The sequence below is a fragment of the Amblyraja radiata genome, chromosome 15, assembly GCF_010909765.2.
Source record: "Amblyraja radiata isolate CabotCenter1 chromosome 15, sAmbRad1.1.pri, whole genome shotgun sequence".
Classification (NCBI taxonomy): Eukaryota; Metazoa; Chordata; class Chondrichthyes; order Rajiformes; family Rajidae; genus Amblyraja; species Amblyraja radiata.
Genome location: NC_045970.1, coordinates 13,877,154 through 13,894,894, shown reverse-complemented (window position 1 = coordinate 13,894,894; position 17,741 = coordinate 13,877,154). Strand labels below are relative to the sequence as shown.

The 17,741-nt window shown below is 43.0% G+C and overlaps 1 protein-coding gene and 1 non-coding gene across 2 annotated transcripts; one reads left to right on the top strand and one right to left on the bottom strand.

Moving 5' to 3' along the window:
- The first annotated feature begins 1,060 nt into the window (after window positions 1-1,060).
- Window positions 1,061-8,048, top strand: LOC116981659 (interferon-induced protein with tetratricopeptide repeats 1-like). Its single transcript, XM_033034747.1, has 2 exons — window positions 1,061-1,359; window positions 6,441-8,048. The coding sequence occupies exons 1-2, from the start codon at window positions 1,061-1,063 to the stop codon at window positions 7,879-7,881; spliced, it is 1,740 nt and encodes a 579-aa protein (XP_032890638.1). The 3' UTR covers window positions 7,882-8,048.
- A 9,166-nt stretch (window positions 8,049-17,214) lies between these two features.
- On the bottom strand, window positions 17,215-17,406 carry LOC116981669. Its single transcript, XR_004414274.1, has one exon. It is a non-coding gene; the product is annotated as a U2 spliceosomal RNA (small nuclear RNA).
- Between the last annotated feature and the right edge of the window lie 335 nt (window positions 17,407-17,741).

Below are 17,741 nucleotides of genomic sequence, written 5' to 3'. Positions count from 1 at the left end.
TAAAGCTTAAAATGTGAATAACTGTTAAAATATAACAACAAGTTAAACGTTAAAGTCCATTTGTTCTTGTTGAGCCTCTTGTTGTGTTCTGCAGCCGGGGGAGGGTGACAGCTTCAGGCGGGGGCTGTCAGGGGCCAGTGGGGAAGTGTCCTGCAGCCAGGGGAGGGGCACGGCTTCAGGCGGGGTCTGTCGGGGGCCATGCAGCACAGCCGTGCTCTACCGCTGTCATGCCCTACCGCTGCCTACCCCTGTTGCTGCTGTGGCCGACCTCTGCCACTGCCTACCTCTGTTGCTGCCATGGCTTGCCACTGCCACTGCCACTCCCTATCGCTGGCGCTGCCCCTTGCGGGGCTGTCGGGGGTCGGGGGGTGGGAGAGCATCCTGCAGCTGGGGTAGGGGGATGGCTTTATGTGGATGCTGCTGGGGGTGAGGGGAGGGTCCTGCATCTGGCGGAGGGGGACGGCTTGAGGTGGGGTCTGTCGAGAGCGGGTAGGGTGGGGGGAAGCGTCTGGCAGCCAGGGGAGGGTATGGCTTCAGGAGGGGGCTGGTGGGTGGGAGCGCCCTGCAGCTGAGGAGGGGGACGGATTCAGGTGGGGGCCAGTGGGGAGCGTCTGCAACCGGCGGAGGGGGATGGGTTTAGGCAGGGGCATTCGAGGGCAGGTGGGGGGGAAGGACGGCTTCATGTGGGGGCTGTTGGATGCCAGTGGGAGGGGGGGCGGCATTCTACAGCTGGGGACGGGGACGTCTTCTGGTGGATGCGTCCTGCAGCTATGGACGGGGATAGCTTCAGGTGGGGGGTGGAGCACCCTGTAGCCCAGTGAGGGGATGGATCAGACAGGGGCTGGTGGGTGGGGAGGAGAGTCCTGCAGTTAGGGATGGGACTGGCTTTCTGGAGGGCTAGTACAGGTTTTGTGGGCTGAAGGGACTGGTTTCCAGAGAACATTGGATGGACATTGTGGGCCGAATGGTCTGCAGCTGGGGACAGCGACGGCTTCTGATGAGCCTGTCGAGAGCCGCTGGTGGGGGTTTGAGGGGAGCTCTTCTGTAGCCTTCAGCGGCCATGGACTGTCACTGCTGTGCCTTATCATTGCCGCTCCCCACCAGCTTCAGGCAGCTTGGGACGGGGACGGCTCCCGGCCCCAGCCTCACTCAGCGGCTCCCGGCCTCGGCTCTGACCTCGGCCTCAGTCAACGTCTCCCAGCCTGGACCCTGCCCGCACACAGCGGCTCCCGTCTCCGGCCTCAGTGGCTCACGGCCTCACTCGGTGCCCCCGGCACCAATCAGCGGTTCCCGGCTCCACTCAGCTGCTCCCGGCTCCCGGTTCCACTCAACATCTCCTGGCTCATCGTGGTGGTCCCCGTAGGTGCTGTCCCCACTCACTCTCCACACTCTCCACACTCTGCTCCTTCAGCTTTGTTCTCCTCACCGCCGGTGAATGACAGCGGGTATAGAAGGGGCGTCGCCGTGCCGGCGAATGACAGGAGAGAAGACAAATCTGCTGACGGAAGAGGAGACCAATCTGCGGATGGGCAGTTTTTACGATATTCAAACCTTAATAACTTTTGTAATATTCCACTGATCGGAACAAAACTTGGTGGACTTGTAGCGCAAACCAGAAGAGGACAAGATGAGAGTTTTAGTTATGTGTATAGAAATAATAAAATATAGATAGATAGATAGAAGATAGATAGAAGATGCCATGACCGATGAAGACTTTGATCACGCTATCTACCTACGTTGCCACTTTCTGCGAGTTAAACGCCAAGATTCCTCTTATCCTTGTGCAGTCTTACCTTCTCCTTAATTACCTTCTCGTCTTTAATGGATAGGATCGATAGGAAAGGTTTGGGAAAGGGATATGGGCCAAAACGCTCAAAATAAGGGGTGGAATTTGTGGATGTAGGCAAGGTACTGAATGAGTACTTTGGTACCAAATTGGCTCAATGAGACTTTGGTGAAGCTACATTTGAAGTATCACATGTTATTCTGGTTCCCCCGATATGAGGAAGGATGTACTGTTGCAGTTGCTCTTGCACTGTTAGCTGCAGTCAATGTTGGGGAAGTTAAAGCCACCCACTATGACAACAACGTTGCTTTTAAACCTTTCTATAATATGTCTACAAATCTGTTCCTCAACCCCCCCTGGTGATCAGCATGCCTATAGTACTATCCCATCATAATGACTGTACCTTCCTTATTGTTTACCTCAACCACATTTCCTTAGTGGATGTATTCTCCAATGGGTCCTTCCTGTGTACAGCTGTGACATTCCACCTTATTAATAGTGCGATTCCTCCACCTCCTTTACCTCCCTCTCTATCATGTCTGAAACATCAAAACCTTGAAGCATTAAACTGCCAGTCCTGTCCCTTTCACAACCTAGCGACTATAATGTTGTAATGGTCACAACATTATCGTTCTATAGAGGCTCCAGGCTGATTCCCTGCCACAGAGGGGAGTGGAGGCCAAATCACTGGATGGATTTAAGAGAGAGTTAGATAGAGCTCTAGGGGCTAGTGGAATGTAGGGATATGTAGGTATGTTACAATACTAACCTTCAGCGGCGCTGCAGTTCTGCCACTGGCCGTTTGCGCTATTTTGGCGCCTTTGAGGGGGGGGAGGTTTTTTTCCTACCTTGTCCTGGATTATATATTATTGGAGTGCAAGCTTTTGCTGAAGAATTGTTCCGACGGCCGTCCTGTGTATTTTTGTTTTTTAATCGTCCGACACGTTCAGCGCTGGAGTAATTTTACATTAAATTCCTTCCATTTAGCCTATAAATCCATGACAATGAGATTTAAAAATTATGTTATATTGTGAATTCTTGTGTGAATGTTATTTGGACACTTAGGCTATTTAAAAATGTTAATCTATTCTTAAGAAATTGATAGGTGTTTAGATCTAGTAATTGAATTTTGTAATTAGCTACAATTAGGTAACTAACTAATTATATGCTTTAATTTCAAGTCATCTAAGTAAGATTGTTTCATATTTGTTTCGGAATGCTTCAATCTATAATAACTCAAAATTTATTTCAGTTCTCTTAATTTTTAAGAAAGTTATGGCCATTTGACTGTCCTCGATCACAGCTTTTGAGTTAAGTCAATGGAAAAGCAATAGGGAACAAGATGCTAATTTCCGACTATGAAAATGGCCATAACTTTTTTAATACTGAAGATATGAAAGTGAATTAGGTGTCAAATTAAACTTCTTTTTATGCTTTATCTGATGGGATAAATTACAGACTTAATTTTTTAAATCTCAAAATTTTGTAACATTGCTAGGATATGGGGAGAAGGCAGGCACGGGTTATTGATTGGGTATGATCAGCCATGATCACAATGAATGGCGGTGCTGGCTCGAAGGGCCGAATGGCCTCCTCCTGCACCTATTTTCTATGTTTCTATGATTCAGGCTCTAAGCTCAACCTCTTTTTCCAAAATACTACTTGCATTGAAATAAACTCAGCTCAGCCCCTCAGCCCCACCATGTTCATTAAACTGTCCCTGATTGTCCTTTCTTTGGGACTTACTTTTCATAATCTCCATCTTCCCATTAGTCTGACCTGCTGCTCCATTTCACACCTCACTGACACTCTAAATTCCATCGAGTAGCACTAGAATACTTTCCTATGAGATAGTGGGTTCCTACCAGTTCAGGAGAAACGAATCCTTCTTGTATGGGTCTCACCTACCCTTAAAGGGAGCCCAATGATGAATATACCTGACGCACTCCCTCCTGCACAAGCACCTTAGCCATGTATTGAACTGTACTATCTTTCTATTTCTTGCCTCATTAGCACGTGGTATGGGTAGTAATTTGAGGTTACAACATGGATGGTGTAGACAGAACCTTTTTCCCAGGATGGAAATGTCCAACACTATGACATGGCTATAAGGTGAGAGGGGGATCCTGGATAACATGGAGGTCCTACACTTAACCTACTACCCAACTCCCAAAATTGCAGGACCTCATCTCCCTTCCTAAATATCCCATTGCCACCAACCTGGACAATCAACTCTGGGGACTTACCCTCCCCTCTCAGAATATCCAATGTACTCTCCCAGTCATCATTGACTCCAGCATTAGGGAGACAACTAACCATCCCAGAGTCTTGCCTGGAGACTGCTTCAATTCAGTTAGAAAATAAGCAAATGCAGCTATGCAATTTCGTTCAAACCAAGTGTTTGAATGGCAATAAAAGGCATTCTATTCTATTCTATTGTCTAATCTGCTGACTACAGTGCATTCAGAAAGTATTAAGAACCCTTCACTTTTTCCACATTTTGTTACGTTACAACCTGTGTTACGTTACAGCCTGGTTTGGGAACTGTTCAGCAGCTGACAGAGCAGCTCTCCAGAGGGTGATAAAAACTGCCCAGGGTATCATTGAACTCCCCCTGCCCCCTCTGGAGGACATTTACCACTCAAGATGCCGCAGCAGGACCTGTAATATCGTGAAAGACATTACACATCCTTGTCACCACCTTTTCACACTGCTGCCCTCAGGTAAAAAGGTACAGGTCGCTAAAGTCACGCGCTGCCAGACTCAAGAACAGTTTTACCCATCAGCAATCTTGGAACTGAACTCTGTCTCGGGAGCGGGTTATGGGGAAGGAGGGGGGGTGGGAGACAGTGTTAATTTATGTAAATGTGAATCCATGGGTGGGTTTGGGGAGGGAGGGAGTGTAAAAAGTATGAGTATGTGAATGTTTGAAGTTCTTTTAAATGGAGTGACAGTAATCTCGTTGTATGTGACACATGCAATGACAATAAAGCATTCTATCTATCTATCTATCTTATTTTAAAATGGATTCAATTCTTTTTCATATCATCAATCTACACACAATACCCCGTAATAAAAAAGTGAAAACAGGTGTTTAAAAATGTTGGAAAAGTAATAAAAAATAAATAACTGGAATATCACATTTACATAGGTATTCAGACCCTTTGCTATGACACTCAAAATTGAGCTTAGGTTCATCCTGTTTCCATTGATTATACTTGAGATGTTTCTACAAAATGATTGGAGTCTATCAGTGGTAAATTAAATTGATTGGACTTGAATTTGAAAGGCACACGCATGTCTATATAAGATCCCGCAGTTGACAGCGCATGTCAGAGCAAAAACCAAGCCATGAAGCTGAACGAATTGTCCGTAGACCTCAGAGAGAGGATTGTGTCGAGACACAGATCAGGGGAAGAGTATAAAAAATGTCTGCAGCATTGCAGGTCCCGAAGAGCACGGTGGCCTCCGTCATTCTTAAATGTAAGAACTTTGGAATCACCAGGACTCTTCATAGAGCTGGCTGCCCGGCCAAACTGAGCAATTGGGGGAGAAGGGCATTGGTCAGGGAGGTGACCAAGAATCCGATGGTCACTCTGACAGAGCTCCATAGTTCCTTTTTGGAGATGGGAGAACTTACCAGAAGGACAACTATATCTGCAGCTCGCCACCAATCAGGCCTTTATGGTAGAGTGGCCGGACGGAAGCCACTCTCAGTAAAAGGCATATGACGGCCCACTTGGAGTTTGCCAAAAGGCACCTAAAGGACTCGCAGACCATGAGAAACAAGATTCTCTGGTCTGATGAAACCAAGATTGAACACTTTGGCCTGAATGCCAAGCGTCACGTCTGGAGGAAACCAAGCATCGCTCATCACCTGGACAATACCATACCTATGGTGAAGCATGGTGGTGGCAGCATCATGCTGTGGGGATGTATTTCAGCGGCAGGAACTGGGAGACTAGTCAGGATCGAGGGAAAGATGAACGAAGCAAAGTACAGAGAGATCCTTGATGATGAAAACCTGCTCCAGAGCGTTCTGGACCTCAGACTGGAGTGGAGGTTCACCTTCCACCAGGCCAACAAGTTTAAGCACACAGCCAAGACAGTGCAGGAGTGGCTTCGTGACAAGTCTGTGCATGTCCTTGAGTGGCCTAGCCAGAGCCTGGACTTGAACCCGATCGGACATCTCTGGAGGGACCTGAAAATAGCTGTGCATTGATGCCCCTGAGAGAGCTTGAGAGGATCTGCTGAGAAGAATAGTAAAAATTACCCAAATACAAGTGTGCCAAGCTTTTAGTGTCATACCCAAGACGACTTGAAGGCTGTAATCGCAGCCAAAGGTGCCCCAACAAAACACTGAATAAAGGGTCTGAATACTTATGTAAATGTGATTTTTCAGTTATTTATTTTTAATTTATTTCCAAAAATTTCTAAACACCTGTTTTAGCTTATTTATTACGGGGTTTTGTGTGTAGATTGATGATAAAAAACAATAATTTAATCCATTTTATAATAAGGCTCTAACGTAACAAAATGTGGAAAAAGTGAAGGGGTCTGAATACTTTCTGAATGCACTATATTTGTGAGATTGAGGGACAGACCAGTTTCAGGTGACCTGACATGGAATTTGATGAATTTTCTTCTCTTGCAGCAGCAGAATGGGAGATTTATTGAAAGAGAAGCTCGATCAGCTTCAGTGTCACTTCACATGGGGCCCACAGAAGGGGGCCATTGACCTGGAGGATATGATGTACAGATTACAAGATGCCATAATCTTTGCAAATAAATATCAAGCCGCATCCTACAACCAACTCGCTTTTGTAAACTGTTTGCAAGGCAACAGTGAGGAAGCTATTCAAAACTTAAAGGAGGCTGAAAAGATTCTGAGGGAGAATCACAAAGATGCATTTGAAAGAAACAGCATCGTCACCTATGGAAACTTTGCCTGGGTGCATTACCACATGGGACAACTGGCCAAGGCCCAGTCCTACCTCGACAAGCTGGAGATGATCTGTAAACCGCTCACAGATGGCCCTCGCTATACAGCAATGATACCTGAAGTGTATGGGGAGAAGGGGTGGTCATTGTTGAGTTCTGCAGCTGAATACTATGAGGAGGCTATGAAATGTTTTGAGAAAGCTCTGGAGAAAGATCCCAATAACACGGAGTGGATCATGGGCAAAGCAACTGTTCTGTTTCGTCTGGAAGCATTTTCTGGAACCCCAGAGAGTCATGAACGGAGTCAGTCAGTGAAGTATCTGCGGCGTGTACTGGAGCTAGATCCAGATGATTCAATGGCCATGGTGCTGCTGGCCTTAAAATTGAAAGGACGCAGTAAAAGGGAAGAAGCAAATAAATTAGTTGAGCAAGCATTGCAGAAGCCCAGTAAGGATCCATATGTGCTTCGCTATTCGGCAAAGTTTTACAGAGGGGAAGGAGCAGTGGAGAAAGCAGTCAATCTATTGAAGCAAGCGCTAGAATTAACTCCACACTCATGCTTCTTGCACCACCAAATTGGAATGTGTTATAGAAGTAAACTGAACATGCCTGGTAATAGAAATTCTCGCAGGCCCGCAACTCAGCAGCAAACTGAGTTGATCCGTCAATGTAAATATCACTTTGGAAAAGCCTCTGAGTGCCGTCCAAGGTCAGCTGTTAGACCAATGCTGGACTTTGCAGATATTTACATAAGAAGTGGAGAGGATTCTAAGGCAGAGGAGATCTACAATAATCTGGTGAAATTGGAGGGCATCCGTCCAGAAAACATACAGCAGATATGTTTAAAGGCTGGGTCATTTGAACTGTATCAGAAAAGTTCAGAATCAAGGGCCATCAGCCTATTTGTGAAAGGAATGAAGATTGAATATGAATCAAGAGAACGGAAAAAGTGTAAGGAAAAATTGGAGATGTGGGCAGATAAAAAACTTTGCGATGCTCCACGTGACAGCACAGCTCTTGGTGTGAGAGGGTTACTGTATCAGCTGGCTGGGAACAAGTCCAGGGCTATTGAATACTTTGAAAAGGCCTTGGAGATTGATCATGAGAATGAAGAATATCTGTGTGCTCTTTCAGAATTACGTCATAATCATTGAGGACCACAAGGATGCTTATAATATGCACCGATTTCATCTGATCGAAGGATAAGTTTGGTGATGTGTGTGTTTTACTAATTATTTTCTGATAGCATCTTCTTTGAATGAAGGCTTTACTTATGAGTGTGAAGTTTTCAAAAATGATCTTGTGCTTCATTTAAACATTTTATTTAAATTATTCTACTTTTAAAAATAATAACACCTCAAGCACACCAATCAAATGGAATTTAGTTATGTAAGTGTGGAATTTGTGTTTATTGTGGAAAGATGGGAATTGGTAAATGGCAGCACCAGGAACCAGATATCGTTGAGGCTCCTGGCAAGTGTCCTCATCTGAGCCTTTCACCTTAATCATTTTACTCTTTATTTTTTCTTGTTTCTCAATGCACGATTATAACTTTGGAATGATTTAATTTTCAGGATCATTATAAGATGTCCTACATTGACATGTCTATTAATTAAAGCTTCAAAGCAGAGATTAGTTCTGCTACAACCAAATCATAGGAACACAAACAACAGATCCTTAAAGTGTGCATCCTACTGCTGGGGGTGTTGGAGGAAAGGCTGGGGAGGGGGTCTGTTGGGGGAGGGGAGGGTACCAGGATAGTTAATGGAATTTCAAGAGATGATATTATTGACAAAGGAAAGATTCAAGTTTACATTATCAGGCATAATAATTAATAATCAAGGACAATGTAGCTACCAAACTCTAATCCATTTTGAAAATACTAATGGATTTGTAATGGAGCCAGAAATTGGAAGTAATTAATGGAAAGATGAACCCTTCCATGCGGCCATCCCCAACAGTGTGGCTATAGCCAGATGGCATTCCTGTAATACTTTGTACTATAATGACTATAATACTTTATACTCTGTAACTTTAGCCAGAAACATGGCGACTCTTTGTGTACTTTGTGTATTGTATGCAAAATAAAGAATTTCACTGCATCCAAGTACGTGTGACAATAAAGTATAATTGAATTATTGAATTGTTCAACCCTCTGTGTAAAAAAACGTGCCCCGCATATCTCCATTATACTTCACCCCATCACCTAAAAACTATGCCCTCTTATGTTGGACATTTCCAAAATGATTCTGACTGTCTGTCCTAACTATGCCTCTCATAAGTATATATTTTTCTATCCTCTCATCCTCCGGTGTTCCAGAGAAAATGATCCAAGTCTATCCAACCTCTCCCTGTAGAAGAAACCCTCTAATCCAGGCAGCATTCTGGTAAACCTCTGCACTCTTGCTAAAGCATCCACATTTTTCCTGTAATGGGGCCACCAGAACTGCATGCAATTGCAGACAATTGTGGACATAGCCCAGACCATCATGCAAACCAACCTTCCTTCCATTGATTCCATCAACACTTCAAGTTGCCTCGGCAAGACCACCAGCATAATCAAGGATGAGTCTCATTTCCTTTTCTCCTCTCTCCCATCAATCAAGAGTTACAGTAGTTTGAAAATGCATACCTCTAGATTCAGGAGCAGTTTCTTCAGCCTTGTTATCAGGTAATTGAATGGTCCTCTCATAAGCTAGAGTGCAGCCCTGACGTCCCATCTACCTCATTGGAGACCTTTAAACTATCTTTAATCGCACTTTATCTCGCACAAAATGTTGCACCCTTTACCCTTTATCTGTAGACTGTGGCAGTTTGATTGTAATCATGTATAATCTTTTCATTGACTCGATAGCATGCAAAAAAAATGTTTTACTGTACCTCAGTAAACATGACAATGATAAATTAAACTAAAAAGTAATGGCCATTGATTGATTTAGTACAAATGATGGTTTGTGATCCAGGTAAAGGCTGATTCATTCTATATTTGATAGTGGGATTTGCAGTTTCACAGATTCATCTGCATCTCAACGCACAGTCTTACTCAGTTTTTGCTGAGCCGATGGGGAATAAAATTCACAGTTGGATCAAAATAAATGAGTCTCTGTATCATCTTTCTCTCTCATTTTCCTTTCCCCTGACTCTCAGTCTGAAAAAAGGTCTTGACCCGAACGGCACCTGTTCCTTTTCTCCAGAGATGCTGTCTGGTTGCTGAGCTACTCCAGATTTTTGTGTCCATCTTCAGTTTAAAGCAGCACCTGCAGTTCCTTGTTACACATAATTCCAATACCGACACATATCGGACTGTACATTATCCATATCACTCTATTTCCAGCATATCCATATGCCTGTCCAAATGTTTCTTAAATGTCACTATCACATCTGCCTCACCCCCTCCAGAAGCATGTTCCAGGCACTCACCACCCTCTATGTAAAATATATGCCCCACACATCTCCTGTAAACTTTGTCCCTCTCAACTTAAAGCGGTCCTCAATTATTTGATACTTCCATGCTGGTAAAAAGGGTGTAACCAGTATATCCTATCTTTGATTCACATCATTTTATATACTTCTATCAGGTTTTTGCTGCATCCTCCAGCATTTCAGAGAAAACAATACACGTCTGTACAACTGCACCCTGTAGCTAATCCCCACTAATCCATGCATCATCATGGTAAACCTCCTCTGCACTCTTGTCAAAGCTCCCATGTCCTCCCTGTAATGGGACAACTAGACCTGCACACAATACTCCAAATGTAGTCTGTAAAGCTGCATCATGACGTCTTGTATCTTCAACTCAATGCCTCTCTTCAAACATACTAACCATCTACATTTACAACCAAGTAATTTACATATATATCACAAACAGCAGAGATCCCAATGGAATACAAAATCCTAAGGGAATGGGTGTTCAATGTTCAGTGTGTGTTCACAGTGGACTGAGGAACCCGTTTCCATGTTGTATCTCTAAACTAAATTAAACTACTCTGGTCAGAGACTTCGGTCTGCAAATTGTCCTTTTACCACAACCCTCTGTTTATAACAGTAAGCCAGTTCTGAAAACATACGATTGAATCACTGTTAATCCTGAGCATCTTAATCTTCTGAATCAGCCCATCATGAGGGATTTACCTTCCCTACAACTGACGTGGGGTTCACTGACTTGGTATAAATATAAATTGTCCCTAGTGTGTGTAGGATAGTGTAAGTGTGCGGGGATCACTGGTCGGCACGGACTCGGTGGGTCGAAGGGCCTGTTTCCGCGCTGAATCTCTAAACTAAACTAAACTCACCATATTTACTTTGCAGATCTCATCATATAACCATATAACCATATAACAATTACAGCACGGAAACAGGCCATCTCGGCCCTACAAGTCCGTGCCGAACAACTTTTTTCCCTTAGTCCCACCTGCCTGCACTCATACCATAACCCTCCATTCCCTTCTCATCCATATGCCTATCCAATTTACTTTTAAATGATACCAACGAACCTGCCTCCACCACTTCCACTGGAAGCTCATTCCACACCGCTACCACTCTCTGAGTAAAGAAGTTCCCCCTCATGTTACCCCTAAACATCTTTCCCTTAATTCTGAAGTCATGTCCTCTTGTTTGAAACTTCCCTATTCTCAAAGGAAAAAGCTTGTCCACATCAATTCTGTCTATCCCTCTCATCATTTTAAAGACCTCTATCAAGTTCACCCTTAACCTTCTGCGCTCCAGAGAATAAAGACCTAACTTATTCAACCTATCTCTGTAACTTAGTTGTTGAAACCCAGGCAACATTCTAGTAAATCTCCTCTGTACTCTCTCTATTTTGTTGACATCCTTCCTATAATTGGGCGACCAAAATTGTACACCATACTCCAGATTTGGTCTCACCAATGCCTTGTACAATTTTAACATTACATCCCAGCTTCTATACTCAATGCTCTGATTTATAAAGGCTAGCATACCAAAAGCTTTCTTTACCACCTTATCTATATGAGATTCCACCTTCAAGGAACTATGCACGGTTATTCCCAGATCCCTCTGTTCAACTGTATTCTTCAATTCCCTACCATTTACCATGTACGTCCTATTTTGATTTGTCCTGCCAAGGTGTAGCACCTCACATTTATCAGCATTAAACTCCATCTGCCATCTTTCAGCCCATTTTTCCAAATGGCCTAAATCACTCTGTAGACTTTGGAAATCCTCTTCATTATCCACAACACCCCCTATCTTGGTATCATCTGCATACTTACTAATCCAATTTACCACACCTTCATCCAGATCATTGATGTACATGACAAACAACAAAGGACCCAACACAGATCCCTGAGGCACCCCACTAGTCACCTGCCTCCAACCCGACAAACAGCCATCCACCATTACCCTCTGGCTTCTCCCATTCAGCCACTGTTGAATCCATCTTGCTATTCCTGCATTTTACCCAACAGTTGAACCTTCTTAACCAACCATCCATGAGGAACCTTGTCAAAGGCCTTACTAAAGTACATATAGACAACATCCACTGCTTTACCCTCGTCAATTTCCCTAGTAACCTCTTCAAAAAATTCAAGAAGATTAGTCAAACATGACCTTCCAGGCGCAAATCCATGTTGATTGTTCCTAATCAGACCCTGTTTATCCAGATACTTATATATATTATCTCTAAGTATCTTTTCCATTAATTTGCCCACCACTGAAGTCAAACTAACAGGTCTATAATTGCTAGGTTTACTCTTAGAACCCTTTTTAAACAATGGAACAACATGCGCAGTACGCCAATCCTCGGGGACTATTCCCGTTTCTAATGACATTTGAAATATTTCTGTCATAGCCCCGGCTATTTCTACACTAACTTCCCTCAATGTCCTAGGGAATATCCTGTCAGGACCTGGAGACTTATCCACTTTTATATTTTTCAAAAGTGTCAGTACTTCTTTTACTTTGAATCTCATAGTATCCATAGCTACTCTACTAGTTTCCCTTACCTCACATAATTCAATATCCTTCTCCTTGGTGAATACCGAAGAAAATAAAATTTTCAATATCTCCTCCATCTCTTTTGGCTCTGCAGATAGCTGTCCACTCTGTCTCTCCAATGGACCAATTTTATCCCTCGTTATCCTTTTGCTATTAATATAGCTGTAGAAACCCTTTGGATTTACTTTCACCTTACTTGCCAAAGCAACCTCATATCTTCTTTTAGATTTTCTAATTTCTTTCTTAAGATTCTTTTTACATTCCTTATACTCCTCAAGCACCTCATTTACTTCATGCTGCCTATAATTATTGTAGATCTCCCTCTTTTTCCGAACAAGATGTCCAATTTCCCTTGAAAACCAGGGCTCTTTCAAATTTTTACTGTTTCCTTTCAACCGAACAGGAACATAAAGATTCTGTACTCTTAAAATTTCCCCTTTAAATGTCCTCCATTTCTCTTCTACATCTTTCCCATAAAACAAAATGTCCCAGTTCACTCCTTTTAAATCATCTCGCATCTCATCAAAGTTACCCTTTCTCCAATCAAAAATCTCAACGCTAGGTCCAGTTCTGACCCTCTCCATAATTATATTGAAACTAATGGTATTGTGATCACTGGACCCAAAGTGCTCCCCAACGCATACCTCCGCCACCCGTCCCGTCTCATTTCCTAACAGGAGGTCCAGCACTGCCCCTCCTCTAGTAGGTACCTCTATGTATTGCTGCAAAAAACTATCCTGCACACATTTTACAAACTCCAAACCATCCAGCCCATTTACAGAATGTGTTTCCCAGTCTATGTGTGGAAAGTTGAAATCTCCCACAATCACTACCTTGTGCTTACTACTAATATCTGCTTTCTCCTTACATATTTGCTCTTCCAATTCTCGTTCCCCATTTGGCGGTCTATAATACACCCCTATAAGTGTTGCTACACCTTTCCCACTTCTCAGTTCCACCCAAATAGCCTCCCTAGATGAGCCCTCCAATCTATCCTGCCAAAGCACTGCTGTAATATCTTCCCTGACTAGCAATGCAACACCTCCACCTCTTGCCCCTCCAATTCTATCACACCTGAAGCAACGAAATCCTGGAATATTTAGTTTCCAATCACAGCCCTCCTGCAACCATGTTTCACTGATCGCCACAACATCATACTTCCAGGTGTCTAACCAGACTCTAAGCTCATCCACCTTTCTTACAATGCTCCTAGCATTAAAATATGCACATTTAAGAAACCCCCCGTCTCTTATTCTCTGTTTACTTCCTTTTTTTTCTTTCTCCTCTTGTGTCCGAGTGCTTCCCTTTTCTGCTTCATCCTTTTCGCTATTTATGTCATTTGTGCCAAAATGCTGCTCACCCTCCCTGTTGAGAATGTTCTGCAGCTGCTCAGAGACATCTTGGACCCTGGATTAGGTGGACAACACACTATCCTGGAGTAGACCAAAAATGCTGGAGAAACTCAGCGGTGAGGCAGCATCTATGGAGAAAAGAAGTAGGCGACGTTTCGGGTCAAGAACCTTCTTCAACATACCTTGAAGAATGGTCTCGACCCGCAACGTCGCCTACATAAACCCGCTGAGTTTCTCCAACATTTTTTGTCTACTTTCGATTTTTCCAGCATTTGCAGATCCTTCTTAAACACACCGTCCTGGAGTCTCATTGTCTGCCCTTAACTAACATCTGCTCTCACTATTTCGAAGGATGTTTCCAGGGCCTGAGATGTAGGGAGAGGTTTGGCAGGCTTGGACTTTATTCCTTGGAGTGCAGGAGGCTGAGTGGTGATTATAAGATTATAAGAGTTGTACAAAATAATGAGAGGAATAGATAGGATTAATGCATAGTCTTTTAGCTAGAGAAGGGGAATTTAATGCTGAAGACTGAGGTTTATGGTGAGTTGCCACATCATTTGCTGCATGTTTAAATGGCCTTCCCAGAGATTGGTGTTTCTAAGCCATAGTCTTTTTTTGCATTGTTGAACTACAGTGTAGAAGCACATCCATTCACCCAGCATAACTCTAATTGATGTCATGAACTTACAGATCTGCAAATTTGCAGTCGGTGTTATCATTGATCCTGCTGAAATACTTCCCGACATGAGAGTCAGCGTTGCATGCCTTCACATGTGTGTGCACATTGGACATTGTGAGAAACAAATCGACAATTATAATGTTGCAATGCAACTGAATTTGTAGCTAATGAGGACCAAATATGAATGAAAGTCAACACAAGGAACCACAGATGCTGGTTCACAAAGAAAGACAGAGTACTGGAGTGACTCAGCGGGTTAGGCAGCATCTTTGGAAAACATGGACAGGTGATGTTACGGGTCGATGATTGTGGTTGGTGGCCCCGATCACGGGAGAACAAAGGAGGAAGATTGACTGCACTTTATTGCCTTCCATCGCAGTGAGAAATGCTCAGAAATGGTGGATGTTTATGTTGAAATCAATTGGTCACTTCCGGTGGCGCTATGGAGTAGGAGAGACTCGCGCCAACTAGCTCCGTGAAAAAAAACGAAAAAACGGGGGGAAAAGACAGATCCTACCTGCAGAAAATGGCACCGATTGTTTTGCAGTAAGCCCGTGACATCATCAGGCGCGCGACACCGGCTGTATGTCGACTCAGCATACTCCCCCCCACAAGACAAAAAACGGCAAGACTAAAGAGGTAGGCCCAACTGAAGCCTCGGCCTCAGGTTTAACAGCATCCCGAGAAGACATCTCAAAGAAGAAGAAAAGACTGAGTTGGAAGAATTAAAAACGTTTCTTAAGGAGGAACTTAAAAATCTTAGACAGAACTTTAAAGAGGAGTTGACATCTTTTAAAAAAGAAATTAAAGAACAAATTAAAGAAGATGTTACAGAGATTGTACACGAAGTCCTTGAAGACTGGAAATTAGATATGGAAAGAAATATGACTCAAAATGTTGAAGAAGTAAATGAAAAACTGAATATGATGGAATCCAGATTTGATTCTAAACTTGAACCTATCTTCCAGACATTAAACCAACACCACAAGATTGTAAAAGAACTTGAGGAACTTGCTGAGACAAGCACCGCAACTACAAAACAACTCATCACTGAGAACCAACGCCTATCAAAGTTATTGCGTCAAATAACCGAAAAATGTACAGACTTGGAGGGACGACAGAGGCGTCAGAACTTAAGAATCGTGGGCATCCAGGAAGGCAGAGAGGGGACTCGTGACCCCCTTGAATTTGCTGCAGATGTACTGAAAACAATTTTGAACCTGGACCAGGCGCTATTACTTGCCCGAGCGCACAGAGTGCTGAGACATCCCCCAAAGGTGGGCGACCCTCCAAGAACAATGATAGTAAAGGTCCAATATGACCATGTATTGGATGACATGATGAGGAAAATTGGCAAAAGCAGAAATCTTGTATATGAAGGAGACAAGATTAGCGTATTCAGAGATTATCCTGTGGAAGTTGCTAAGAAAAGAGCATTGTCCACAGAAACAAGAAGAATACTGAAGAACATAAAGAATCTGAGATATGGACCGTTATACCCCGCAACACTAAGAGTTAGTTACGAGAAGAAGGAATACTTCTTCATCAAGTACACGGAAGCATTTGAATTTGCCAAGAACATCAAGGACAAGATCGAAGATTGAAAATATTGAAAATATTCAACACTTAACACCTACCTGGATACTGCTATCTCGCAGAGAAGATATGGAACTCTAAACTTTAAACTATTATATTTAAGAGTTGCCTAAAATTCCCCCCACCCCTCAATACGCGGGAATGTCTCCATTGCCGCTGCCTTGAGATTGGTTTCATGTGACGTAAGTTAGTACGTGGTGATTTAATTGGATATAAGGAATCGATATCTGGTGTCCATATAAAGTATTTATCTATCTATCTATCTATATTGCTTAGTAATTTCAGCAAATATTTTTGGTTTAAATGTATGTTTACAGTATTTAGCTCACCTGATAGGTGAGTTACTGATGGTCAAACATGTTTGACGACATACGGTTTCCAATTGTTAATAAATTGTCACCTAATATCGATGTTCTCCGCCCAAGTGGTTTGGTATATGCCACCACTGTGATGTTGTTATCTTATAAACGAACATGCAAATTTGGTGGATTACTGAGCAAATGCTTCACTAGAATTAAGTAAGTTAATATATAACATGTTTAAGTCAATTCATATTGGCATTAAGTATTACAAGCTCAGTAACACATCAGGACACATAAGATGTTACTCAAAACAGGTGGAAGTGTACAACCATAATCCTTCCTGCGATAAATTCCATGATAGCACTACAGATTAATCCATTTGCCCCATATTACAGGTATGGAGATAGTTTTGAACACTAGTATCTCAGCTCATAGGAAAGGTACAAAGTTCAGTAGCTGGTGATGCTGCTATATCCCAATTACTTTGCCACGTAGTTGATTGGTGGTTAATGCACCATGACTGATAGTCTTAATGAATACCAGATAACAAAGTTGTGGATGGTCAACGTAAATATCTGGATATATATTTTGTGCACCATTCCCAGAGGCACTGCAATACTGGGTCGATGCGTGGAGTGGACGGAGCAAGCCCCTATTCCATCTCCCTGTTCCAAAATTCAATTTAATATATGGTCCCTAGATAAGGGACGTATCAGATTATTAAACTGATAAGAACAGATACTACACTTGATCTTAGCCAAAAGGCCGAGAAGCGATGCAGCTAAAGCTGTATCCAAGGATAGTTTGTCGTTAATATATAGACATGCCATGACGGAACGTTTCTAAGTGTCAGGGCTAGTTGATTCTGGATAACTTTGACTTAAATGCCGCAACGCTCATCATGGTTACTCCATCCAGGTAATTGCGGTATATCCGAAACTTATATGAGAAGGTACTGAATAGTGTGCATCTTCAAGGTCGATGTCTACCATAAAGTATCCTTGGATCCATGGTAGTAGTTACAAATCCCATGAATGGGTATACCTGGTGAAATACTCAAGTGGTTTATCAACGATGGTGCGACATTCACCATCGTGGGAGGGTAGACCCCT